The 27,836-nt window shown below is 37.3% G+C and overlaps 2 protein-coding genes across 2 annotated transcripts; one reads left to right on the top strand and one right to left on the bottom strand.

Annotated features, from left to right (window-relative positions):
• Positions 1-1,607: 1,607 nt before the first annotated feature.
• On the top strand, positions 1,608-5,391 carry LOC115441446. Its single transcript, XM_030166238.1, has one exon. It carries the CDS (start codon positions 2,022-2,024, stop codon positions 5,073-5,075), a length of 3,054 nt encoding a protein of 1,017 aa, XP_030022098.1. The 5' UTR covers positions 1,608-2,021; the 3' UTR covers positions 5,076-5,391.
• Positions 5,392-5,719: 328 nt separating this feature from the next.
• On the bottom strand, positions 5,720-21,758 carry LOC115441429 (alpha-tubulin N-acetyltransferase). The gene is made up of 7 exons (XM_037443745.1): positions 21,519-21,758; positions 18,520-18,672; positions 16,193-16,364; positions 14,747-14,901; positions 14,167-14,248; positions 11,846-11,889; positions 5,720-7,368 (listed from the first exon to the last, which is right to left on the bottom strand). Exons 1-7 carry the CDS (start codon positions 21,620-21,622, stop codon positions 6,891-6,893), a joined length of 1,188 nt encoding a protein of 395 aa, XP_037299642.1. The 5' UTR covers positions 21,623-21,758; the 3' UTR covers positions 5,720-6,890.
• Positions 21,759-27,836: the final 6,078 nt, after the last annotated feature.

Genomic DNA, 27,836 nt, shown 5'->3' with positions numbered 1-27,836 from the left:
GGAGTAGTATCTATTATACGTAATACAAAAACAATTAATTGCTCATACGTAAAGCAATATACAAAAAGGATACAAACCAAACATAAATTTAAAAAATAAAATCACACACACATCACGCATTTATCCTAGAAGGGGTATACAGAGGCGTAACCAGGGCACCCAATTTCGCAAAGTGTGTTCTGTCCCATGATGTGATAGGAGGCGACCCTATAGCCATATCGGTCACAAATACTAGACTCCCGACTGAATCTCCGACTCGGGATTCGAACCCAGGACCTCAGAGCGCTACCGTACCGCAAAAATAAAATTGAATGCACAATAAGCGGTAATATCGCGTTATGTCTTTGCTTTTCATAATGTGACGCGCGCCGCGCGCCCCCTTATGGAGTCAAGCCAAGATATGAAGGGAAGCACAGGTGAGCGCGATTTGAATATTTCTATTTCTCGGGGATAATACCAATTTTTACTGAAAGTCCTTATTGTACTCTATGTCGGTTTTTGTACGCCTGAAACGTAGATACCTATAGATCGATTTTGTCGTGATCAGTTGAATAATTAAGGCGTAGGAAGTTAGATAGAAGCGTAACAAAAGAAAAACTTATTTTTATAATATTAGTTAGAATACTTGATGAGCCCCCGGCTCGTTCTTTCTTTTATCAAAGCGAAGGGGCGTGGGTATTTCTATTTTAAGCAGTAGGGAGGCGTGATTACAAATGCTTTGATTGAAATTATAATTGATTGATGTCCAACTGTGATCTAAATAAAATACATATACTAAATAAAATATAATACTCTCTAACTGTCTGTACCTGCGGCGGCGTCGTGTGACGGGTCGGCCACTTCCCTACAATATGGTTGAGGAGGCCGATGGCTGGCACATACGTCATACTCGTGAACGGGTGCTGCTTGTGTGGACTGTTCTGCCCATTTCGCTTACATTTCTAATTGCTAGAGGTACTGGGAGGAAATAATTATAAGGATAATAGAGAAATTTCATGATTCCTGAGAGGGTTGTGCAGTCATATAAAAAAAATTAATTAATTTATTCCTTATTTCACGAGCCTATAAATGAACTGCTCTAAACTTTTTTGTTTTTTTTCTTCTTACTTTATCATGTACTGTAAGTCTTTACCCTAAACTGATTGAAAAGAGCAACACCAGAGTTTCTTGCCCGTTCTTCTCTGGTGAAAACTGCTTTCCGAACTGGTGGTAGAGTTAATATTGACGGAATCTAAATAATGTATAACATTTTACAGATTCAAATAAATCATTTCATTTCATTTCATTACAATTGAAATTATATTTTTAAGTAGGTATATAGCCGAAGAGTTTAATTGATTGTTAACGCGCTAACCCCAGGAACTTCTAAACAGATGATTTTTTTCACTAATAGTATGCTACCTTGCTCCTCAGTGCAATAAACTACTTTTTTGTCGCGGGAACTGTTAATGATGTAATAATTTAAATTATAAATAAATATTGTCATAAATATGCCAATAGATGGTGTTGTATAAAAACTATAAATAATTGAATGGCGATGTCAAGATTCGCTTACCAATATACTTAAGATTTCAAATTCAAAGAAATAAATGTCTTTCTCACCAATATGTAAGTTTTATTTTAATACATTGCTGGATATTTTGGGGACGTTGAACAAAATGGTCCTTCGAGCCGGATGGTGATACGTCCAGAGCCTGAAAAGCGGAAGTCACGGACTGCACACAAGGGAAGAGTAAAGTCTTCAACTAAGGGTGCAGTCTGCAGCCGGGTGAATAAGAACATCTTCAATAAGAAGACAGGACGCGGCAGCTCATACGTAACGCGTGGAGTACGAGCCGAAGTCCTCCATCACCTGTGCCGAACATCTATCTAGTCCTCACTAACGTGGTCTAGTAAGAGAAAGTGAAGTGTTTCAGGTTCAATTGGGAGTACGTTTATATTGTTTCAAAATTTCAACTGGAGAAGATCATACATTATCGTCTTGCTAATTTTGGGCCTTCAAACGCTGGAGTCCAAAAATCATGGAGAATTTAAGTAATTTGCAATTTATTATCAATAATACTATAACAAAGGCTCAAATCAACTTTAAGAAATCGCCAAAAGAAAGAATGACTTCTTCTTACATACAAAATAGACTAGAAAGCTTGGAACGTAGTTGGACTACCTTTTATGAAAATCATATAAAAATTGTATCTACGTACACAGCTTCAGAATTAAAGGAAAATAGATATATTACTCAAAATGTATTCGAAATAACAGAAGAATTGTATATTGATTATAAAACCGATTTAAAGGAGACCTTAATAAACATTGGTGAACATAGCTCTGATGAAGCATCAAAATGTCAATCCAAAGGTAATTGTTTAAAATTAGCAAAAATTCAATTACCTATTTTTTCAGGAAGTTATTCTAGCTGGATTAATTTTCGGGATTTATTTATATCACTAGTTCACAATAATAAGGAATTAGATAATGTTCAGAAGCTTCATTATTTAAAAACGAATTTGTCAGGTGAGCCTCAAAATCTTTTACGCTCTATTCCTATAACTAATTATAATTATGAAATTTGTTGGGCAAAGTTAAAAAATAGATACGATAATAAAAAATATTTAACAAATTCTATTTTAACAAGATTTGTGAGCCAAAGGAATATATTGACAGAATCATCTAGCGCTTTAAAAGATTTGTTAGATACTTCAAACCAATGTTTACATGATTTACGTAATTTAGATATAAATATTGAAAATTGGGACCTTATTGTTATCTATATGTTATCTTTAAAACTAGATATTGAAACACGTAAAGAGTGGGAAGCATTAACCAGTGAATCGATAAATGATCTTCCTACTTATAAACAGTTTGAAAGGTTTTTAGAAAAGAAATTTAGATCGTTGGAATTCTTAAATAAAGAAACTCAACAAAAGGTGCTCAATCGAAATATTTCTGTTAATTACGTAACTTGTTTTTATTGTAAGGAAAAACATAAATTAGCAAATTGTAAACAGTTTGTACAATTAGATTCAGAAGAACGTCGTAAGTTTGTCCAAGCAAATTCTTTATGTTTTAATTGTTTAGGTGTTAATCACACGGTATACGCATGTCGTCAATTTACCAGATGTCGATTATGCAAAAGGAAGCATCACACACTTCTTCATTTTAAGAATGTTCCCAATCCAGCAGGTAGTCACGATGACAAAAATATTCTAGAAAATATAACACCGGTTCCTACAATATCATCAGTGAGAAAGTCCACAAATGTTGTAAGTTGTTTCTCAAACAATCACAATCAAGTGTTATTGCCTACTGCTTTAGTTTCAGTGGATTCAAGAAATGGGACTGCTATGGTTTTAAGATCTTTATTAGATCAAGGTTCTCAAGCGTCGTTTATAACCGAGTCCGCAGTCCAATTATTAGGTTTGAGGAAGGAGCAAAGTAAAAATTGTATTTCAGGTCTAGGCGGTGATCCCAGTGCCTCGATCACTTGCAGATCGGTGGTTTTTGTTAATATTCAATCACGTGTAGACCCTAGTTTTGTCTTAACTGTCAAAGCTTATGTACTTAAGAAACTAAGCTCACTTTTACCAGATTGCAAGGTAAAGGCTCAAGTTTTATTGAATAATTCGTCTATGGTTTTAGCAGATCCATCATTTGATATTCCAAATAAGATAGATCTTCTTTTAGGAGCAGAAGTATATAGCCAGATATTGTTGGAAGGAATTGTCAAAGACCAATCGGGCTCTCTTATCGCGCAAAATACCAAGCTTGGTTGGGTCTTATCTGGTCAGCTCATTAATGTCAACCATAGCGAATCAAATCAAAAATGTCATAATGTTATAGTCAGCTTACATACAACACAAGTAAGTGAGAACGAACTAATTAAAAAATCCTGGGAGATTGAAACTGAACCTAACTATAATTGTGAATTCAAGCAGCTCACTCCCGAAGTACAAAAATGTGAAGATTTGTTCATATCATCAACCAAACGTGATGAGTTTGGTCGCTATATCGTTCGCTTGCCTTTTAGATCAGATAAACGTAAATGTACAAATGGTTATTCATATAAAGAGGCTTATAAGCGACTTATATCATTAGAAAAACGTTTTAAGAAAAATCCAGAATTCAAAGCTCAGTGTTCGGCTGTAATTAACGAATATTTAGATCTAAATCATATGAAAATAGTAGAAAACGGCTTTAGTGATAAGAATAATTCCGTATACTTACCCCATCATGCTGTTGTTCGCGAGGACAGGATCACTACTAAGGTGCGAGTTGTGTTTGATGCATTTTATGGTGTGAATGATGGAGTATCGCTTAATAATGAACTATTAGTGGGACCGCGATTACAGCCTGAACTTCGACACATAGTCATACGTTGGAGATGTTACTCTATATGTCTTGTTGCTGATATTGTTAAAATCTACAGGCAAGTGAAAGTAGCAGATGAAGACAGAGATTTTCAGCGCATTTTGTGGCGTGGAAATCCAAATGAAGAAATCCAACATCTTCGTCATTTACGAGTAACCTTTGGTGTATCATCGGCGCCCTATTTGGCCGTGCGGTCATTACAACTATCTTATGATGAAGGTAATGAATTTCCTTTAGCCAAACATCGAGTACTCTCTGATTTCTATATGGATGATTTCATGTCTGGAGGACAGTCAGTAAACGAAGCTGTTGAGATTAATGAGCAAATGTCAACTATGCTAAAACGGGGAGGATTTCAACTACAAAAATGGATGAGCAATAATAATAAGTTAATGAATATAATTAAGAAAGGAAGTAAAGTACAGGAGAATGGCCTAGAACTAAAAATAGACGATGTTTCAAAAATCTTAGGTTTAATGTACACAGTCCGTATTCCTCCGCTAGATACTCCGGTTACGAAACGCAAGGTTATTTCTGACATCTCTCGATTGTTTGATCCCCTCGGATGGATAGCATCAGCTATAACTACTGCGAAAGTTTTTATTCAAAAATATAGGCTTCCTCCTGATAAGTGGTTATATGGAACCATTGTAAAAAAAAAAACATCCGGGCTTGGACAATTTTACGCGTATAGTTACCTTAAGATGTAACAATAATGAAATTAAAAGACCTGTATAATTACTTTATAGTAGTAAGTTATTAAGTAAATGTTATTTGATGTTATAATATTCTGTTAACTTTCAGAGAAATTTGTTATTGCTATGTTTTTGTTCTTTCTCTTTTTTTTTTTGGTATCAGATAAAATATTTTAGTCACTGCATTGCGATGGTGGGCGGTTATAATTAATGTAAAACCTTGTTATTTATGGACCTATTATGATATGTCCATGGTGGGCGGTATGTTAATGATGTAATAATTTAAATTATAAATAAATATTGTCATAAATATGCCAATAGATGGTGTTGTATAAAAACTATAAATAATTGAATGGCGATGTCAAGATTCGCTTACCAATATACTTAAGATTTCAAATTCAAAGAAATAAATGTCTTTCTCACCAATATGTAAGTTTTATTTTAATACATTGCTGGATATTTTGGGGACGTTGAACAGGAACACACTTATATATATCCCGGAAAAAGTTTTTCACTCGGGTGAAGCCGCTGGCAAAAGCTAGTAGTAAATAATATTATTGTGATGTCCATATTTGACACGAAACTGTTCGCGCCCGAGAGCCACTTCAGAATAATAATCATGTTCGTGGAAGGTTTGAGTGTTAACAATAAAACAATGATTGAGATTAAATATAGCTTTAATTATACATCAACCAATACATATATTATCAAGAGGCCAAAATATTAGGGCGCGGTCACGTGACGGCGACCAGTCTTCAATGTTTTGAACAAAGAAATACAACCAGTATCTATGTATTGCACGAGTATACTCGACACAGCTTATAAATACGACAGAATACAAAGCGAAATCTGCCGCGTGCGGCACAGATCCATGTAGGTGTCCCTTGTAGGAGATATTGTACATTATCTATATACTGAACAGGCGCAGTTACACTGTTCGCACTTCGCTCAACCTTATACCTAATACTGATTGCACACTTCTCGCAGACAGTAGGTACCTAGTACGTAATTATTATAATATAAAATTATTATAATGTTACAAAAACATAGTCTGTCAATATAATACAGCAGATGTGATGTGAAGGAAACAAAACAACCGTTGCACAATTAGAACACAGTTCCCGCGCGAACTCGAGCTCAGTCCACAGCGAACACGGCGCGCACCTTATGTGCGCACGTAAATAATAACACTATACTCTAATAGAATAACCGTGTCTTCAATTAGTTGCATTTACCTAAAGGGTCCTGCTACATGCCAAGTGCCAACAATGAGATACTCGATGCAGTATACAAAGGAGCAGTCAAGATGGACATGAGCACCACGTCGTCACTAGCGCAAGTGTAATGTGAGAATGGGGAGATGGCCAGTGGCGGGGAAGACTATGGGAGTGGTACACAAGTGCAAGCGCATCAAGTGTTACTTTGGCGAATGGGAGGTGTATAGTCTAGGCTAGTCTTAGAAAACATCCAGGACATAAATACAAGTGAAATTAAATAAAATCTTTTAAAACTACGTGCACGAGTGCGCACGGGAACACATGCATACGCGTGGGAATGTACAGAGGGCGCGGCGACCGCCCCACACACAAACTTCTCGGAGACCAGCGGCGCGGCGCTCGAGTGGGCCGCTTCTATCCGCTAAACACTTATACCTAATCGGATCGAATAATAATATTTATTGTACGGTAAAACATTGTATACACTAAAACTTACAGGTCGAATCAGACCAAAGAGACGACAGAGCGACATTATCATTGATAAAATTTAAGAAAAATGCATAAAATTGAGGTCGTGGCTCAGTTGAGGTGGATTTCACCGGAGGGCGGACATTTACCACAGCTTGTTGTGGTAGAATTTTACGTCAAAGAAGCCCTGATCGGTAAGCTGCGAGTCGCGGCGCGACACCGCCGAACCCGCGGGCGAGGGCTCCGCGCCAGCCGTCTCCGAGCTGCCGCCCGCGCCTCCGCTCGCCGCCGCCACCACGTGCAGCGACGACGGCCGCTCCGGGCTCTTGTGTTCCGCGGCCGCGAGGGCAGGGTCGGCCGCCGGCGCCGCCTCGGGCTGCGGCTCGGAGGCGCGCGGCGGCTCGGGCTCGGGCTGCGCCGCGAGCGTCGAGGGCGGCGCCTCCTCGACGGGCGACGTGATTGTGGAGCTCCTCCTTGGGTACAAAACACCATCGCGTAGCCCGTTATTTAAGCACCACCAACACGGTGACACTGACGCTGTTCGCGAACCACATGCGCCTCGTTGTGTCATACACGAAACCAAAACATCATAATATATCGTACGAGTACGCTGTAAAGTGCGTGTTCAGTTGTATATATCCACTATATAAATTATATTATTATAATACGACAAATAAGGAAACATGCGCAAATAAAATATAATAACTTACGAAAACCTTAAAGAATAAAATAATATTATCACAGTGCAATATTAGTGTAAGTATTGTGTAGTGTATAATGTGGCGAGGGCCATGTCAGACGCATGCCTGCGTGCGTGCCTGCGCCGGCCTAGACAAATGGCAACTTACTTAGTCTGGCCATAAATACTGTTACACTTAATTATAAAAAAATATTACATTTGAATTTCGAATCTGTCATTTTTATACGATTGTTCATTGTGTTTTCTCATTTTGGCGCCAATACATTGTAAAATATTTTGCGATATTAAAATGGTGTGGGGTGATAAAGAGAACCGAATCGCTGTGATAGCATTACACAAAGTAGGTATGGAGCCAAATGCAATTTTTAAAACTCTCCATACACTTGGTATTAGTAAAATGTTTGTGTACCGGGCTATTAATAGGTACAATGAGACCTCCTCTGTTTGTGACAGAAAAAGATCTGGCCGTCCACGTAGTGTTCGTACGAAAAAGGTGGTCAAAGCAGTAAGGGAAAGAATTCGAAGAAATCCTGTCCGAAAGCAAAAGATTTTATCTCGGGAAATGAAGATAGCACCTAGAACCATGTCGCGTATTTTAAAAGATGACTTAGGACTTGCAGCCTATAAGAGACGCACTGGCCATTTCTTAACTGATAATTTAAAGAAGAATAGGGTGGTAAAATCGAAACAACTACTGAAGCGGTACGCAAAGGGAGGTCACAGAAAAATTTTGTTTACGGATGAGAAAATTTTTACAATTGAGCAACATTTTAACAAACAAAATGACCGTATTTATGCTCAAAGCTCTAAGGAAGCTTCCCAATTAGTCGACAGAGTGCAACGTGGACATTATCCGACTTCAGTGATGGTTTGGTGGGGTGTTAGCTATGAAGGAGTGACTGAGCCATATTTTTGTGAAAAAGGTATCAAAACATCGGCACAAGTGTATCAAGATACCATTCTTGAGAAGGTAGTTAAGCCCCTTAACATCACCATGTTCAATAACCAAGTATGGTCCTTCCAGCAAGACTCGGCGCCGGGTCATAAAGCTCGGTCCACGCAGTCTTGGTTGGAATCGAACGTTTCGGACTTCATCAGAGCTGAAGACTGGCCGTCGTCTAGTCCCGATCTTAATCCGCTGGATTATGATTTGTGGTCAGTTTTAGAGAGTACAGCTTGCTCTAAACGCCATGATAATTTGGAGTCCCTAAAACAATCTATACGATTGGCCGTGAAGAATTTTCCCATGGAAAGAGTGCGTGCTTCTATTGATAACTGGCCTCATCGTTTAAAGGACTGTATTGCAGCCAATGGAGACCACTTCGAATAAGCTTTTTATATTTTTAATTGTTTTATATTTATGTATTAAACTGACACACTGTAAAAGTAATAAATGTTATTTGCAGTTAACAATTTTCTTTTTTCTTTATTACAATATTTATGGCAAGACTAGGTATATAATGAAAGTTTGTTTTGGCAAGTGAATGGTAAGGTAAGTAGAAGCTGTGTCCGCGCTAGCCGCTGTCGTCTGCCACGTGTCTAGGCTCCGGTCAGTTCAGACATGCCTACGCGCGGTGTTCGCCAGCACTCGCGCTGCGATTGTATAATAAAAATGATCATGCCGACACCCACTTTGTATATAATGCAAGAATATTTTTTTCTTTATCTGACACATAAACATGGCTGCAAATTTGCTGATGAAAACTTTAGTGTTAAAATAAACAAGATAAAAACAGCTTTGACGACCACTTTGGCAATTATGTACCTAGTATTTTTTTAAATTAAAATTAAATACAAAACATTGTTATTACATAATTCATATATTGTTTTTAACAGCTAAGTGGTAACAAATATGAAGGGAATTAACTTGTATGACGAACTTATTATATTATCAAGGTGCATCTCGAACAATGTTTCGAGGTTGTAGCTGTAGCTACTGTAGCTAAGGCTTAGCGTGCAGTGACGTCACACACCGCGCGTATCTGAACAGGCGTGAGCCGACAAACACTTGTGTACCTTTGTTCACAATAATTTATATAGCAATACGCAAGTTCAAATAATAATAATAATACTATATAGCGCGCGGCTGCCGCTTCACTCTAACTGGACATGTCTTTATCTTCCTAGCAGCAGTTAATGAGATCCAACAGGACGTGTTGCATTACACGCGGCGTCCCACCCGCATGCCACTTGGAAGGCAACCTATCTACTTATGTTTCTATATAGCTCCACACATTTCATAGCTGCTTTCGTAGGTAATAATAACAATAAATAAAGCTCAATAATTATTATTCATAAAATGTAAAACGTTCCATTAGCAATGTTTTCGAAACTAAGACACATTCCAGTGAAGCGATGCGGCAGGACGCGGCCGGGCGCGGGAGGACGCGGGCGGAACTCGGGCGGACGTCCGGCCCGGTGGCACCCTCCACGCGGGCATTATTTGTGCGCATCGCCATAATTTAGTTTAATAGTTAGTTCGGCGCGCGCCCCCGCGTCGCGCGACTGCGCCAGTCGCCACCGAGTGTGTGCACGCCCTCAGTGGCGGTACTGTTTTGTCATTCAAGCCGAAACGATACATCCATAACCAAATATGAAACACCAACCAACATTATTATATGTGTGATTAAAACGCGACAAAAAGATTTTTTTCTAAAATTTTTCAAATAACCGCGCCGCCGTCGACTAGTTTGTGGACTTCGCAGTTCACGAGGTCGTAAACTCGTTTTATATTTATTACAAGTACGCAAAGGAAGCTCTCAAAAGGAACAAATTTTCAGCGTTTTTGCAACATTTTTCATTGATGCTCAAATTTCTTCCGGATCCGTTGGGAAGTTTTTGAGTTTAAGCCGTCAGACAGACATAAAGATGCAGCGGAGGACTTTGTTTTGTAATATACTTTTGTAGAATTTTTAAGAGGAACAATTCTGTTATACATATTGTTTTCGTTAACTTTAACCGTTTACTCAGCGTACGCAACGGAAGCTCTCAAAAAGAATAAATTTTCCTCGTTTTTGCAATTTTTTTTATTGATGCTCCGCTCCCATTGGCCATATCGTGACGATATATAGCTTATAGCCTTTTTCTATAAATACGCTATCCAACACTAAAATTACTTTTCAATTCGAATCGGTAGTTCCTGAGATTAGCGCATTCAAACAAACAAACTCTTCTACTTTATATAATAGTATAGATATAAGTTTAGTAAATTTCCTTTTTTGTTACTTCACGTTGACAAAACCATGTAATTTAGCAACCTGTAGTGTAAAATATCTAAAAATAATGTTGTGTAAATTACATGATTTTATGTCAACGTGAAGTCCCTTATAGATTTAGATTCCCTTATGAAGTCGTAAAATATACGAAATTATGTGAGGTTACTGGTCGTATCTTTTGATTGTATCGACTTACAAGTTAGACTTTTTTACAGCTGAAAGGAACAGTAGACCTGAGAATTGGATATAAATTTCTTGATATCTCTACACGTTCCTGAGAACTAGACAGAAAGACCCATGGACAACGAAGTGACATAATGGTTTCTTCTGAGATGTGGAACCCTAAAAATTCGGTAATGTATTAACATTTTTCATCTTTATTTTATGCGTAATTCTAGGTTTGGAAGCGAAGTTAGTGCGACGGACAACGACGACTCACTACTTCAAACTCGAACGGAATGTTGTATTAATACTCTTTTGAATTATTGGTGTTGCATATTTTTCTCGACATAATGGACTTTTTACATTCAGCTATTGTTAGTAGGTATCTATACCTACACATATTCATAGTCACATGTAAGGATTATACATGGATATTTAATATGTATATTGTATACTTATGTACTCATGCGGTACAGATTTTAGTCGGTTATGGTTTGCCTTTAGTTTCGGATATTAAATTATTATGTACCTACGCCACTGCACGTACTGAACGCTGGCGCAGCCGCGGTCTACCGTATTCTACCGACAAATAAATAAAGAAAACAAGCAAGTGCGGTAATATCCAGCAAAGAGCGAGCCGATGACGTCAGTGATAATTGACCACACGGTCCAGTCTCGAGTAACTGAAAGCAACAAAACAATAAGTCAACTTAATATGAAGCGGTGCGCAGACAATGTCGTCGATGGCGGCCGCGCGCTTTCTCTCTGTTCCCGGGTTCACGGTCATAACTATATTTTGGTGTCACTGTGAAACCTTCGTTAGCCTTCAATCAAAAGCCATGGTCGGGCGAGTAGAGCGCACGCGTACCAGCACTCTGGCTACGTGTGGCCTCGGCGAGTGTGGCGAAAGACGCGCGGCTGCGTCGAGGTACACTGTCTACGGCAGGTAACATTATAAACAAAAAGAAAATGTGTGCGTGCATGTGTGCGCGTGTGCGTGTGCGCGCGTGTGTTCATATTTACCCGCTGCTCTTGGGCCGGTACAGGGCGCCGGTGCCGTGGATGACCTGCGGAACAGGAACACGTTAGTGGTGCGCGCTCTATCACGCCGGCCGCCACGTGCTGGCCCATCATTATTTATTAACAAGAGGTACTCCTTGCGTCCCCGCCTCATCAAATACAGTTTCAATCCATTACGAGTCTCGGCCAACTGCACCATACGGACAAAATAGCTTGATCTTAGAAAACCATACAATATCTCAATGAAAAAAATAACGTTATAGATATAAAGAAATAAATAATGTCATCTGCTATTAATTATTGTATCATCGCATCAAATTTTATAAATGCAAAAAATTGTGATAATGCCTGAATGTTTGTTTATTAAACTCTAAATTAACACAAACAGAATTTTAATTTAATTTCATCCAAATCGGATGTCATTCGCCACACGAGCAGACTATGCCCTAAATTAATACGGAGGCTACTTTTTATGTCAGTATTTTGTTCTCGTGGTACGATAAATCGATATAGTGTTTTAGGACTTTTGTAGTGGGAAAGGATTTACACGCGGACGAAGTCACAGGCAATACGTAGTTGTACTGGTTATAAATATTACATAAATTGTTTTAGTTCTGGCGATTTGCGAGGTATATGTGCAAAATCACTAATTTCACATAAAAACATATGTTTTTAAATATTCATCTAGAACGCATAAGTCATATGAAAACTGACTTAAATTTGAAGGTCTTGTAAAATTTTGTAAATAATGCTTTACACACATTTTGTAAAGGTTTATCACCTAGTATAATAAAACTCATTGTATTAGTTGTAAGGATATAGTGGTAAACTGAAGGTGTAAATATTGCATAAATAAAAATTAAATGAATCAATATAATGAGTTACAGCTATTTTTTCATGTTTTACCTACTATTTAAGATATTTCGAAAACTGCAATAAAGTAGCACCATGGGCCTGAACAAAATGTGCCAAATTGTAACAAGAATGCGATGATGAAGATGTCCAGTCAAAGTTTAGTTACTCTCTATTTAACGTACAAATCCAATGGCGTATTCAGGTTTATGAGAGTACAAATTGTATTGCACCGGGTCGCGCATTTTGTATTACTGCTCGGTGTTTGAAGTAGGGGCGGAAGGAGTGAGAAGTAGGTGTATAAAGCATTATTTCGCGGGCGGAGCTGTCGGCAGAAAGCTAGTAAAAATAAGGCTCTTGTAATTTTTTTATTCTTGGCCTGCTGAGGATTTTTAAATAATCCTCCTGGCTTAAAAATGTCTAAAACTAAAAAAGTTTTTCCTAACATCACTAGAGCTAAATGTTAACCCATAAAAATAAAATCATTTCGTTAATTATGAATATTCTTCATTTATAATAATAACATTTTATATTTTAGACGCTTAAGTAGACCAATAGAATTACTTTGTGGCCTGCGGCATTGCAGCTACAGATCTTTGTGGCCTGTATGAAAATAGTTGGAGTAAGTACTACTAACAAATTAGTTGTGAACTCGCATCGCGCAGCTGGTAAGGAGACTCGCGACGAGTGATATTATTTGTTAACAGATTCTACTGTTTTATCACACGGTTAAATAAAGCAATAGGTTTAATTTTGTTTTAAAATCTGTATATGAGTATTAGTGGCAATACTAACGCGGGGCAGGACTCTATTATCGTCAATAAGTTGCAGATTATTATTTAGGTAGTGGGTGTACATTTGCCGGTGAGGTGAGTTGCCGCAGAGATCTGAGTTACAGTAGTGGCTCGGCGGGGCTGGGACTCGGTGGGTACGAGTATGGAGTATGCACAGGGTACGAATGGTATAACAATATAATATGTCGTTGGCTACAGATACGCGGCCGGTGGGGGCGCCGCGAGGAGACCGCGCTGCCGGCAGAGCCGACCCTAGGTTCAGGCTCGGTTGAGAGTGTCTCGACTACCTTGGCGACCTGGCGTTTCATTGTAGTCGACATCTTTCGATACATCAACAAGCGCCATCTGCGAGCCTCGGCTGTTGGCTTTCGGGGGCAACTGCTCTGAGGCAAATCAGAATCATGCGCCACATCCCACCCGGCGCCAAGAGCGGCCTCTCGGCTCGGACTCTCTTCCCAGGGCCGGCTCTGGTCGCCGGTCGCACGCGGAACCGTTTCTCATTCACCCTGTAGGATCTGAAACGTGCAGTAGTTGAAGCACCGGTAACTGGGTAACTCGTCACACAATCATCCTTCGCGCGCAACCTTTCATTCATCTCTTAAGCAACTGCACGCGGTCCCCTCCCGGTCCAGTGGTGGAGTGACGAGTGACGAGTGGCGGGCGCGTGCGGACACTCACGTTGGCGATGGCGGAGGCGGGCTTGGGGGCGGCGAAGCGGCCGACGGCAGCAGACACCGCCGGCGTGCTGCACAACGACGACCTGCGTAACACCAATAAAATAACACTCAATAAGATACTGATTTTTACAATTTCACATCATGAATACAATTTTTAAATACAAATATTGTATAGGTATTTTTAACGACTAAGTGGAGCTTTCAATAGCAGAACAGACTTGTTATCACAGTAATGCTCCGTCCTTAGATAAATAACGTTTAATAATAAGGGAGTAAGTTTCTAATTAAATAAAATATGAAATTGATACATTCTGGACTATAAAAGTTATAGTTAGTACTTAAACATTTATTTTCGCTTTGTGGAAGCTTAGAATCTCTATTTCTAAAAATCCGCAACATAGGACAATTTCATTTTAAAAAAATTTCTTCATTAATTTTTATTTGGACTGCTAAATGCTTTATCATAAAATTCAATAAATCTTAGATTTCTCAAAACTATTGAGTTCCGGTTAGAGCTTCTCAGGACAGATGAGACATTGTCTTGTTTGTCTGGCGAGACGGAGGTTGTGTGTGTGTGTGACCTGAGCTCGTTGGTGTGCTGGAAGAACTGCGGCGCGACGGCGAAATTGTTATTTTGGTGCAACAGTCGGTCGACGCCGTAGTTGCGCGCCAAGAACTGCTCCATCTTCGGTGACGGCCCATCGATCGCGATCTCGAACGGCGACGTCTCATTATCCTGCGCACACGCATCACATCTCAACACACACGTCAACTTTGTTGCGCACGCTTTACGCTCACACTGGTATGTTTATAAATTAAAGAGTACAGAGTTCCAAAAATGAAGGCAATGTAGATTATTTTTTATGCCGAATCGTACAGTCAGTTGCTAATGGTTCAATGTTGCTAGAACTGTATTTTCCATTTCAATGAAATGAAATGAAATGAAATGAAATGATTTATTTGAATCTGTAAAATGTTATACATTATTTAGATTCCGTCAATATTAACTCTACCACCAGTTCGGAAAGCAGTTTTCACCAGAGAAGAACGGGCAAGAAACTCTGGTGTTGCTCTTTTCAATCAGTTTAGGGTAAAGACTTACAGTACATGATAAAGTAGAAAAAAAAAAACAAAAAAAGTTTAGAGCAGTTCATTTATAGGCTCGTGAAATAAGGAATAAATTAATTTAATTTAAATTTTTATATGACTGCACAACCCTCTCAGGAATCATGAAATTTCTCTATTATCCTTATAATTATTTCCTTCCAGCACCTCTAGCAATTAGAAATTAGAAATGTAAGCGAAATGGGCAGAACAGTCCACACAAGCAGCACCCGTTCACGAGTATGACGTATGTGCCAGCCATCGGCCTCCTCAACCATATTGTAGGGAAGTGGCCGACCCGTCACACGACGCCGCCGCAGGTACAGACAGTTAGAGAGTATTTCATACCCAAGCCGCTTAAGAATCATGTCGACCTTTAGATAGTTACTAAACGGATTGAGCGTGACTCCGGCCTGTATGATAGAGCGTGTCGGCCTGTTAGAATATCTGCACATAATTTAACCTTCATTGTACATGTCAACTGGTACCTTATGGACCCAGGAACACTTGCATTAAAGCGTTAGTGAGATTTCTATCAGCCAGGATGTGATGCCTATAAGTATAATATTTAATAATTTGGGAATAGCAACTGCACTTTACTAACAACTCTCTTCTGTTCAACAAGTAGCAATTGTGAGACTGCAACTACCAATGTCTATGATAAACTACATAAGTATTTCTATCTGATCAAGACGAAAATACAAATTATTTTATTGTGTACGAATTAATTAAAACCCGCTAACAAAATATTTTTAAAATGATATTTGGATGAACATAATTGATACGTTTTCTAAAATATTGTATGCACAAACAGTACAGTTTAAAAATACTCCCTCGAGAAATAGAAACTTTCTCTTTTGATCCTAACACGTGACTGGCATCTCAGTATAAATGTGATGTTTATATTATTGTTGGTCGCGTACCGCGAGCATGTGGTCGAAGAGCAGGCGCCCGTAGCCGTGCCGCTGGCGGTCGCGCTTCACGTAGAAGTCGAGCACGCACAGCGGCTCCACCTCGCACACCTGGTCGTGCTCGTCGAACAGGAACAGGTGCTTGCGGCCCACCTTCAGCATGCCGATCACGTCGCCGCTCCCGCTGCACACACACCGCACTATTCTCACACGTTCATAATACACAACGGGCGCAGTAGCGAGCGCAACATATATCTTATGCTTTAAATTAACACTGTTCAACGAGATTATTGCACGAGTGAAACCGTGGTGTCACGGGCATTGCAGTGCGGACCAATGTGGGCTCGCGAGAGGACAGAGGGCAAGTCATACTCATATTAATGCACGATGAATATTTAGTGAATACTATTAATAATTTAAAAAATAAGTAAAAATATGAAACAATACATTTTTTTAATAATGCGAACCATTAAGTAGTTGTCAAGTCAGACCTTATCTGCATGCAACCACATTGCATTTGCGCACCTTATGATAGGTCATTATGTTAGACTTAATGAATAATTATCAGTTTGTGTGGTGAAGAGTTGACGCTGCTGCGCATGCGAAGCCTCACTAGTCACTACACTCTATATGACGCCTGTCCACCATCCACTGTATCAAATCCACCTGTTGTCTAAAAGTTTTATTAAATTAATAAGTTATATTTTTAATGTTGCGCTATTCTAAATTAATGACTTCTCAACGTTACGTCATAGATTTTCGAAAAAAAATTATATTCTTAAGACGAACACCCACATAAAAATCTAATTTAAAAGGAGAATTTCTTGTCTCAAAGTTATAATCATAATATTCGAAAGAACACAACAATAGCCTCGTGTAAACAAACGCAATGGCGAAGACATATTTTTCGCAAATGTGTTTTAATTATGATGGTAGTGGAAGGTGTCTTCACTCGGGGAAGTCACACGTGTGCTGTGTAAAACCCCCCGCAGTAGCCCATTTACATTGCGGAATCAGCTTGTTTATATCTGGTTTCGGATAGGCTGGCATAATAATGTCCACTGACAAGGGATATGAATCGTATCTTCCGAGTTCATTCTCTATCCCTATCCTTAAGAAAAAAAAGCATAGAAACAATAACACTAGTAGGTATTCCAATTATTTATTTATGCTAAATTAATTTATGTTAATAAAAAAATAGAAAAGAAACAAAAACTTGAAGTTATCTTTGATAGTTGGCTATAATATTAGAAATAAAAATATTATACTCAATCCTGTTATTGAGTGCTCGGTAAATCATTAGCATAATATTATAAGCTATATTTTCGGGAGTAACATTTAGTTACATGACATTGTGGTTTCCATAACGATGGAAAATAACAAGAAAAGGGTGTTACTGTTATACATTCGGTATAGCGTAAAATCTGTTAATAGTTAATAAACTATCCAGTTTATAAATTCTAAGAGCGTTATTACTCTGCTACATATCCCATTCCTAACAGTTTATATGAAAACTTCGTGGAATTATTACTTGTGATAATAGTGTGTGATTGTCTCTTCGTGTAAATGGGTCTTAACTTGATGTGTCGACAGTCCCCCGCTTCGGCCGAATTCGCGCTGCATGCGCCTCCGCTGCTTATATACTAATAATGTCGCCGAGCATCAACACTAGCTATACAATGTTGCATACGCAGTATACATAAACAAGTACCCGATGACACACGCATTCGCTTATATTTTATAACAAATGAAGATTCTATGACATTTTATAGTTTACAATGTACATTTTACGTGATCGGAGACTCTTTCAACGATATTTCCTTTTTTAGTCAAAGTAGCCAACGCACGCAAAATTCCGAGTATTGCAATTATTCATGACCGTAGATCACTTGCCGCCAAGCGGCTCATAAACTCGTTGCATGTGCAGGTATGTGACAAAAATCATGTAACAATATTCATCAGAGTGCTCGTTCTCCGATGTATTTTAATTTTTGTATTATTGACGGCGTTAGCCGAGGACACGGAAGGATTCAGGTACAGAAGCAGCTAGATACAGCGTGCAGCAACTGGTCATATGCTTTACGTGAATGCATGTATGTGCGAGGCGGTCAGTAACTAGTACATCAGTAATTGTGTACAGTGCCACTTATCGAGGGCGAGGGGTGGGAGGCGAGAGGTGTGACGCGCACAACTGCGCGGATGTCACGCTTCGCTAGCGCTGCAAGCGGACAATGCGACGATTCAACGTCTTCGAGAGAAACTAATTATTCCGTGCTGCTAAAAACTCGCAAAAGCGTGGCATGACATAAACGTCGCTGAGGCAATAAATGAAAACTCACTCCTTGGCGTTGGCATCCTTGAGCAAGTACAGTACATGCGTGGCGGTGTTACGCAGCTTCTCAGCGGTGGTGATGACCTTGTTGAGGCCCTGCGCGTCCGCCGACTGCTCGCCCAGCCCGTCGATCAGCTTCGACAGACATTCCTGCATCAGCCTGCCGGACACCACACGTGACGATCATTATACACGTAGACACCTCAGATCGAACTCTTTTACTAACATGCAGATATTTTAAATAAATCCCAATGAAGAGATTTATGAATGTCGTAAAAACCACCTTCTTTTCCTAATCCCTTCCTTAAAGGCTGAATGTGTATCCAATTTCTTCAGGTATTGTGGGTGTCAAATTTGGTGGACATCCCCAATTAACATAAGGTGACCTTTTTTGTTAGCCTCTATTACAAAATAAAACAATAAGAACATAACGAGAATCATATTACGTTCGTAATATCAATAAAAAGATTTTTATCAGATGTGTATGAATTCAAATTTGTTATCATATCACAACAATTGTTTTAAGTGTACTATACAATAATATTATCAAAGTTAATGTTGTGCGGAAAATAATGCAGCATGTGTCACTTGATGGTATATTTAAACATGTGCAACACATGCCACAACCAGTGCACTGTGCATAGAATGTGCACTATGCAGTCCCATGTGTTCGGTAAGGATAGTTGGTTGGCTACCAGCATTTTATGTCATATAATTATTATTTCACTGAATAAATTTTATGTTTTTACTTAATATAAATACATCAACTACAATGTCACAATAGGAAATTTCTGAATTGTTAGTTGACCTCAACAACATATTATATAGAACATAACTTGGCCAAAGCAGTATGGGACTTTTTGAATGATTTATTTAATTTACTTAATTGGCTACTTGCCAACTGTAACAATAAATATGAAATGTTTATCAAAATAATACCAATTTTTTGGTGATTTTTTTATTAATATTGTCTTCTGTTGTCTTGAAGACTATAGAAGCCGTCTTGCTCACAGGTATATCAGTCAAACCAAAAGAAATAGAGAACCACATGAAATAACATTTAGGTGACATAAAACTCGTGCACACTATGAATGTTATAAAAATTGTCGATACAGGTAAATGTGATAATGTGCCAACTATCTATTGCATTGTATCAATACATAAGTGCATCAGGTGCAATTTGATGGATATGATAAGGAGTCCCAACTAAGAGGAATCATCTAGAGTGGGCTGTTGATGTTTTAGTTGTAGTTTGAATAGTTTTTATTTTATTCTGATGGGTTTTTTGTGCGTTGAGACAAAATTAATTGCTTTTGACCTAAACACCATGTTCTTAAGAAGATATGTTATATTTTCTCGCGGTTTTGAAGGCATGAAGGAGTTTACCGGGATAAAAGACCCATTATATATTTTCCTGGGATAGAAAGTAGCCTATAACCTTCACAGGGTCAACTATCTCCATGTACCTTCATAAAAATCCATTCAACAGATTTTGAGAAAATTGATATTATAATATGTAAAGGTTATAAAAAAGACAAAGTTTATCTATATTAAATACTTAAAGCGATAAATGTATTTATATTGATAAGAGGTTCATAAATATTCTAAAATGTGCATTGTATAAAAGTATGTATCCAATTGAATTATATTTATGACTCACTATTTTGATCATAGTGGCTTCCACATAAAAGGTAGATGTATGCTGTTATGGATTTTGATTTACAACTATTTAAGACAAGCAATCCTATGGTACATGATCTTTTTGTAACGCCAATGCTTTAGGTAGCGTATGCCAAGTAAGCAATTTTTTTCTAATTTACTTGATATGTATTGTTATATTATGACCAAATTACACAAAATCATTATGAATTTGTTATTCTGATGTATAATCAATATTACTGTAAAGTTTCATCCAAATTCGTTCAGTAGTATTGTATACCATACCATACATCTATAAATCCATTCTCACAAACTGACACATTTATAATATTAGTAGGATAGTATATATGGTGACTGATATGAATTTCCAAGTAATCACAACACATGATTACTTAGAGATTGGAATTACAGCACCACTTACCTGCTGTAGTATTATTATTGAACTTGCATCTTAAGTACTACCATTTTTAGTAAGGTATAGTTTGGATAAATAACTACTGTTTTGTTTATACTTTGCATAAAATTTATAACTTTTCAACAACCTTCCCTTGAGCTAACAAAAGGCAGGTGGCAGGTCTGTGCATGGTTGTAGAAACCAAGATAAATCCATTGAGCAACTTATTGTGTCAGCCCCTTGTTTGAGTGGAACAGTCACAGGGGTCTGTATAAAATGATACCCACTGACTTATTTGCTTGCCCCTCATGAAATGTTTAAAATATATTGCTATACATTAAACAAAATTAACATTTTGGCTTCCATTTTGTAAATGTTCATTTACACTTCACCACCGGAACGGGGTGACAATAACATAGATGTTGATCAATTTATTGAAAGCCCAACACAGAATTATCAATTCATTATTCCTTAACAGTTACAAAGTTATATTATTTTTTGTCATTATTGATAAGTATTTATTTATGTACTAAAATTCTATAGTGGTTTATCATTTCACTTTATAAGAAAAATATGATTTGTTAAAAATGCGACGTCTCAGACGTGGTTATAATTGATATTCAATGGTTGCAATAAGCGGAAGCGAAAGATCGGCTGCCGCTACGCGCAGGGAGTAATGCGCAGGGCGCGCACCACTTCGAGAGTTGCGAAATTGGGGCGGTGACTGCGGCGACGGTGACGACGCATCCGATGCGCAGAAATATCTCACCATCTAATTCTTAATTACCATACTAAGACGCATCTCGTGTGTACCTAAAAGGCAGTCGGGTTTGGTGTAGGTGTTTTGCAACATTATACCTAATCTCGACATTTCGCTGAGCCGCAGTGAATGTTTCCTCAGCCAGGGCTATAGTAGTATGGCTCGAAGCAGGCCGCGGCGCCTCGTCACTCACCTGACCTCCCTCACATCACCCTTGAAGCCTTCTGGGATCAGTGTATAATTCAGCTTATTCACTTCATCCTTGAGCATGCTGTTCACGGGCACTGACCACTCCATTTTCACAACTCAAATAATCTCAGATTCACTTGCGAAATGAATGAAATATAATTTTCACCTAAAGTAGATAGATACGGAGAATTTCCAATATGCCCGACTCAGTTTAATGATTGACGCAAACTGCAAATGTTGCCAGTCGGCAAACGTAAAAATATTTGTGTATGATCAATTAATTTTGCAACTTTCTACTAATGATGGACACAATGCTTAGTTTCCTAGTTTCGTTTCATTAGAACTTGTAAAAAATATACAAGCATTGAAAAATTAAATATAAAAAATTATAATATGAATAAACTATTACAGGCAACATTTATTTCACAGGTCGACAATATGAAGGGTACGGGCAATAATGATGATGCTCTTTGCCGATACCCACCATACTGTCATAATATTTTATATAATATTATAATATTATTTAAAAGGTATAAATTGAAAAAGTGTCGAGCTAGGGGCTGCAAATTATCACTCAAAAGTCCACCACAATAGCGCTAGCGTAGTATGAGGGCAGGATACGAATTTAGTGGATATGTTATCGGAGTGAAGTGTGCTAATTTGAAAATTGTAATATCTCTAGTAGATAGTATAGTTTAAGTATGTGGTTTAAAAAATGTAAGTAGTACATAAAACATCAACTGTAACAAAGCAGAAGCCTTTTTTCTTGGTTAATATAAGAACTTATGGCTCTATCTTTGAAATTGACCCATTTGCTATTACGGCGCCACCATAATTTGCCGCTCTGCCATGGACACTTTTCCATACGTGATATGTTTTTTTTTGCTTTTATCCTCCATGTAGACCTCAGAATTTCCATATATATTATAATTCTCTTTGCCTCAGAATGCTCAGACTAATAACTAAAGCTATAGTAACCGGTCTAAAATAAAAATTGCGCAATACCATCTTAATGATCTCGAAAAATACAGCTTTTACACGAGAGTGAATTAAACAATAAATACTCCATGGCTTTTATTTATTTTAAAAGGCTCATCAAATAAAAAGTCAATTTGGATGTGTACTTACATTAGTTAAAATTATGTACCTTGTTGAAGGTAGATACAAAAACACCCTCAACAAGATTGATATTTCATTCCCCAGAAAAGTATAAAAGCTGTTGAGTGACAGCTAAATTGTCCTTCAATAAACAGTTGTCATAGAGTGCGGACGTTTGCTTTCACCGCCTTATCCCAACAGGTTATGGGCCCAGGCACAATTTAATTTGAAAAGTGAGTCAGTTAATTATAAATAACTAAAATAAAATTCAAAATAGTTAAAAACGGTGTATCAGTAAATAAAAACCAATAAAGTAAATTTAAACACTCCTCAATGGAGTTTTCACGCAATAAAAGAAATATTCAACAATTTAATGGTGAAAAGTACAGTGTGTGGAAATTCCGTATACGATCGCTGTTAGAAGAATTGCAAGTGTTGTGTGTAATTGACAAGGACATACCATCAAACCCTGATGAAGAATGGAAAAAGAAGAATCAGATTGCTAAAGGTATTATTGTTGATTTTTTGAGTGACGCTTTTCTGAGTTTCGCGAAAGACTCAGAGTTAGCGAAATCAATTATGGAGAACTTAGATAAAATCTATGAACGAAAAAGTTTAGCTACACAACTGGCATTACGCAAGAAATTACTGAATTTAAAACTAGAACCGGATATGACGCTTCTCCAACATTTTACAAATTTTGATAATATTATTACTGAGCTAATTTCCGCCGGTGCAAGACTTGATGAGATGGATAAAATATCACATTTATTAATAAGCTTACCCTCATCTTATGACGGCGTAATAACGGCTTTGGAGACGCTTGAAGAAGACCACCTTAATTTAGCATTTGTGAAAACACGTTTACTGGACTATGAAGTCAAGTTGAAAAGTGAAACTACAACCGAAAATAAAATATTGCATACAAAAGGCTTTGCTGTACGAAACAATCCCGGAATTGACAAAACGAAGAAAAAATTCTACCCACCTACCAATAAGAAATATATACGTAGAAACAACATGCATAAAATCAGCAAGATGTATTGCGAGCACTGTGGACGAAGGAATCATTTTAAACGCGATTGCCGCTACTTCAAAATCCTACAGCATGGCGAGGGCAGTGGTAGCAACAATTCCAAGACTGCAAATACAATTCAATCGCTCGACAACAATCAGGACGGTTTTGCTTTTATGTTGTCAAAAGATAATTTTAACCATGTGCATCGCTCAACTAATTTGCAATTTACATGTATTATAGATTCAGGTGCAACTGACCACATAGTTAATACAAAGGATCTATTTTCATCATACACGGAGTTCTTATCCCCACTGAAGATCGGCGTAGCTAAGAGTGGAGCTTCAATTCTGGCATATGGAAGAGGCAAAATCAGCGTTCTTACGAATTTGGCAGTACAAGGAAGTATCGACGATGTGTTATATTCACCTGAGGTATCGCATAATTTATTATCAGTAAGCCGCATACAAGAAGCAGGTATGGTTATTGTATTTGATAATAAACTTGTACGTATTTACAAGAACAAGCAATGTATAATGGAAGGTTCAAATAGAATTAATCTTTTCATGATTAATTTTCAAGTGAAACTAATAACGAACAATTTGAATTTGACTGTAAATCTAAAATCATATGAATTGTGGCATAGACGATTAGGTCATGTGAATAGACAAAATTTTTGTACTCTTAAAAGGTTAATTGATAGTCCTGTTATTAATGATATAATGCCTACCAATGAATTGCGCGAGTCATGTGTACTCGGTAAACAATCACGATTCACTTTTGCAAAATCAAAAAAAAGACCTAAAAATAATAGACCACTCTTTATTATACATTCGGACGTTTGTGGTCCGATAACTCCAAGCACTATAGATGACAAAAATTATTTTGTTAATTTCATTGATGATTTCACTCACTATACTGTTACATATTTAATGCATGCAAAATCGGAAGTTTTAACTTGTTTTACCGATTTTGTAAACAAAAGTGAGAATATTTTTAATCTTAAAATTGTTAATTTGTATTGTGACAACGGTAGAGAATATCTCTCAAAGGAGTTTAAGGATTTTTGTGTTTGCAAGGGTATCATGTACCATCTAACTGTACCTTATATGCCACAACAAAATGGTGTAGCAGAGCGAATGAATCCAAACATGAACTGAAATGGCCAGAACATTGATTGCATGTTCAAAATTGGATAAAACCTTTTGGGGTGAAGCCATCTTAACGGCCACTTTTTTAACAAATATATTACCTACGAAAGCTCTGACAAATGAAACACCATATGAATAATGGCATGGTAAAAGGCAAAAAATCGATAACTTACGAGTATTTGGTTAACAGCCTATGTTCATGATAAAAGTAGAAAAACTAAATTTGACGAGAAATCTATAAAGTCCATATTAATAGGCTATGGTACGAATGGTTATAAGTTATATAATGTTGAAAGTAAAAAATTTTTCTATGCCAGAGATATTATATTCGACGAGTCGAATTTTGTAAATTCTAGACCAATAGCCAAAATCGATGAGCATGAAATACCCGCCACAAATAAGACTGACGATGATTCAGTCAAATTAATAGGCAACAAACACAATTTATCCGATGATAAACTGGTAAACGAAAACCAGTGTGCACCTAAACTGGTAAATGAAAATCAGTGTGCACCTGAACTGGTAAACGAAAACCAGTGTGCACCTAAACTGGTAAATGAAAATCAGTGTGCACCTGAACTGGTAATTGAAAACCAGTGTGCGCCAAGTAATGTCAGGCGCAGCGAGAGAATTCGCAATCTACCACCTAATAATTACAAACAAATGATTGAATCAGACTTGTATTTATTTTGTTTTCATTTAGATACTGTTCAATCAATACCACAGTGTTATAGCGATATATTTGATAGAGTTGACACGCATAAATGGTTAGAAGCCATACGAAATGAAATTGATTCATTACACATTAATAAAACGTGGGATCTTATTGATAGACCCCAAAATGCAAATATTGTTAGTTGTAAGTGGGTGTTTACTGTCAAAAATGACGTAAATGGTGAACCCAAGCGATATAAAGCGCGATTGGTTGCACGCGGTTTTACACAACAATTCTTGCAAGATTATGATGAAACGTTCGCACCAGTAGTGCGAATTACTACTTTAGATTTATTTTAGCTTTTGCGAACCAGTTTGATTTACAGATCCATCACATGGATGTGAAAACTGCATTCCTAAATGGTATTCTCAAAGAAACTATTTACATGGAAATACCAGAAGGTATTTCTGCTAAGTACAATCAGGTTTGTAAATTAAATAAAACCTTGTATGGATTAAAACAATCTTCAAGATGTTGGTATGAACGTTTCGATCATGCCCTAAAAGGAATGGGTTTTAAAAACTCAAATGTTGACCCGTGCTTATACATTTTAGATAAAACTAACATTGAACATAATGTCTATATGATATTGCACGTAGATGATTTATTAATATGTACAAAAGATAAAAAAATATTGCATTATTATAAAATGTGTTTAAAACAAACATTCGATATGACTGATTTAAATGATGTTAAAATGTTTCTTGTAAGAGTAGAAAGAACCACGGATGCTATTTCATTAGATCAATCTGTGTATTTAGAGAATGTCTTAAACAAATTTTCGATGATTGACTGTAATTCATGTAAATTACCGATTCCGTCTAAACTAAATTATTCAGCTTTAAATTCCGATATCTATTATGATGCACCTTGTAGAAATGTAATAGGATATTTAATGTACGCGATGATCTGTACGAGACCGGATATATGTGCTGCTATTAACATATTAAGTAGATATCAAAGTAAGAATAATGAGGAACTCTGGAAGTGTTTAAAGCATATATTAAGATATATAAAAGGCACATTAGGTTTAAAATTAACCTTCAGAAAATGTGAATTTAAACATTTGATTGTTGGTTATGCTGATTCAGATTGGAGAGGAGACGAAACAGATAGAAAAAGTACTACCGGTTATCTGTTTCAAATATTCGATAATTGTACAATTTCGTGGAATACTCGAAAACAAAATACTGTTGCCGTATCCTCCACAGAAGCGGAATATATGGCTTTATTTGAAGCAGTAAGAGAAGCTATTTGGTTAAAATCGTTGATTAATAGTATTATCAAACTATCTGAACTATCATTATTTATGAAGATAATAATAGTTGTATCAGCATTGCTAACAATCCTACGAATCATAAAAAGTCTAAGCATATAGATATTAAATACCACTTTTCGAGAGAGCAAATTTGCAACAAAAACATAAAGCTGGAACGAATCTCGACAAACGAACAGTTAGCGGACATATTCACTAAAGTGGTTCCTTCTACAAAATTCCAAGACATGAGAGTTAAGTTGAATTTAATTTGATAAAATGTATTAGAATTCTTATTTTGATTGATTGTATTTTTGAGGGGGACTGTTGAAGGTAGATACAAAAACACCCTCAACAAGATTGATATTTCATTCCCCAGAAAAGTATAAAAGCTGTCGAGTGACAGCTAAATTGTCATTCAATAAACAGTTGTCATAGAGTGCGGACGTTTGCTTTCACCGCCTTATCCCAACATACCTAAATTAAAAAAATGCGACCTTTAAGTATATTATGATTATTATAATTCTCTTTGTTATATTATGATATTTTTTAAAGACACACATACATCACCTAAATTTAATTTGATTCGTAACGTATTTTTATACTGTGGAACTTACTTATATTTGCTTTAAAATACTTATTTTCATGATACATTAACTTATGTTAATCATGGGATTTATGTTAACCATGGCGTGTCTTCTTTGTGAATTATTCCTTGCTTTAAAGGTGAAGGAAATTATCATGAGGAAACCGGCATGGCATATGTGAGTAGTTGTCTATACTTACGAATGTTGATTGTATGGCGTTCCGTGTCCAGCAATACGGCCTTCTGCGTCTGGGCTCTGACCCAACGGCCAATCGAGAGCTTCTGAGGATGTTGGTCAATGCTTTTTGCTATCAACCCATGCGCAGAAACGACATTTGGGACAATAATTGTGGAGTCACATCTCACATGTCGGTAACTTCGGGGGTGAAGTCTAAGTATTTAGACTTTTTACCTTTTCAGCCTAAACAAGGTTATCGTTATGCGGAATGGTGATATCAACAAGTTTTGCCCGGCGCCACAATCGATGTATACAATATCTGGC

The sequence above is a fragment of the Manduca sexta genome, chromosome 27 (assembly GCF_014839805.1).
Source record: "Manduca sexta isolate Smith_Timp_Sample1 chromosome 27, JHU_Msex_v1.0, whole genome shotgun sequence".
Classification (NCBI taxonomy): domain Eukaryota; kingdom Metazoa; phylum Arthropoda; class Insecta; order Lepidoptera; family Sphingidae; genus Manduca; species Manduca sexta.
This window is presented reverse-complemented; position numbering and strand designations above follow the sequence as displayed.

Bases quoted from the DNA above. Each gene is read 5' to 3' on its own strand.
- LOC115441446 (XM_030166238.1), top strand. From the start codon at position 2,022: ATGGAGAATTTAAGTAATTTGCAATTTATTATCAATAATACTATAACA.
- LOC115441429 (XM_037443745.1), bottom strand. From the start codon at position 21,622: ATGGAGTGGTCAGTGCCCGTGAACAGCATGCTCAAGGATGAAGTGAAT. The intron at 14,249-14,746 runs GTCACACACACA...GGTGTTACGCAG, and splicing joins CAGCACACCAACGAGCTCAG to GTCGTCGTTGTGCAGCACGC. The intron at 7,369-11,845 runs GTAAATATGAAC...ATACAACTGAAC, and splicing joins TACCGGCCCAAGAGCAGCGG to ACGCACTTTACAGCGTACTC.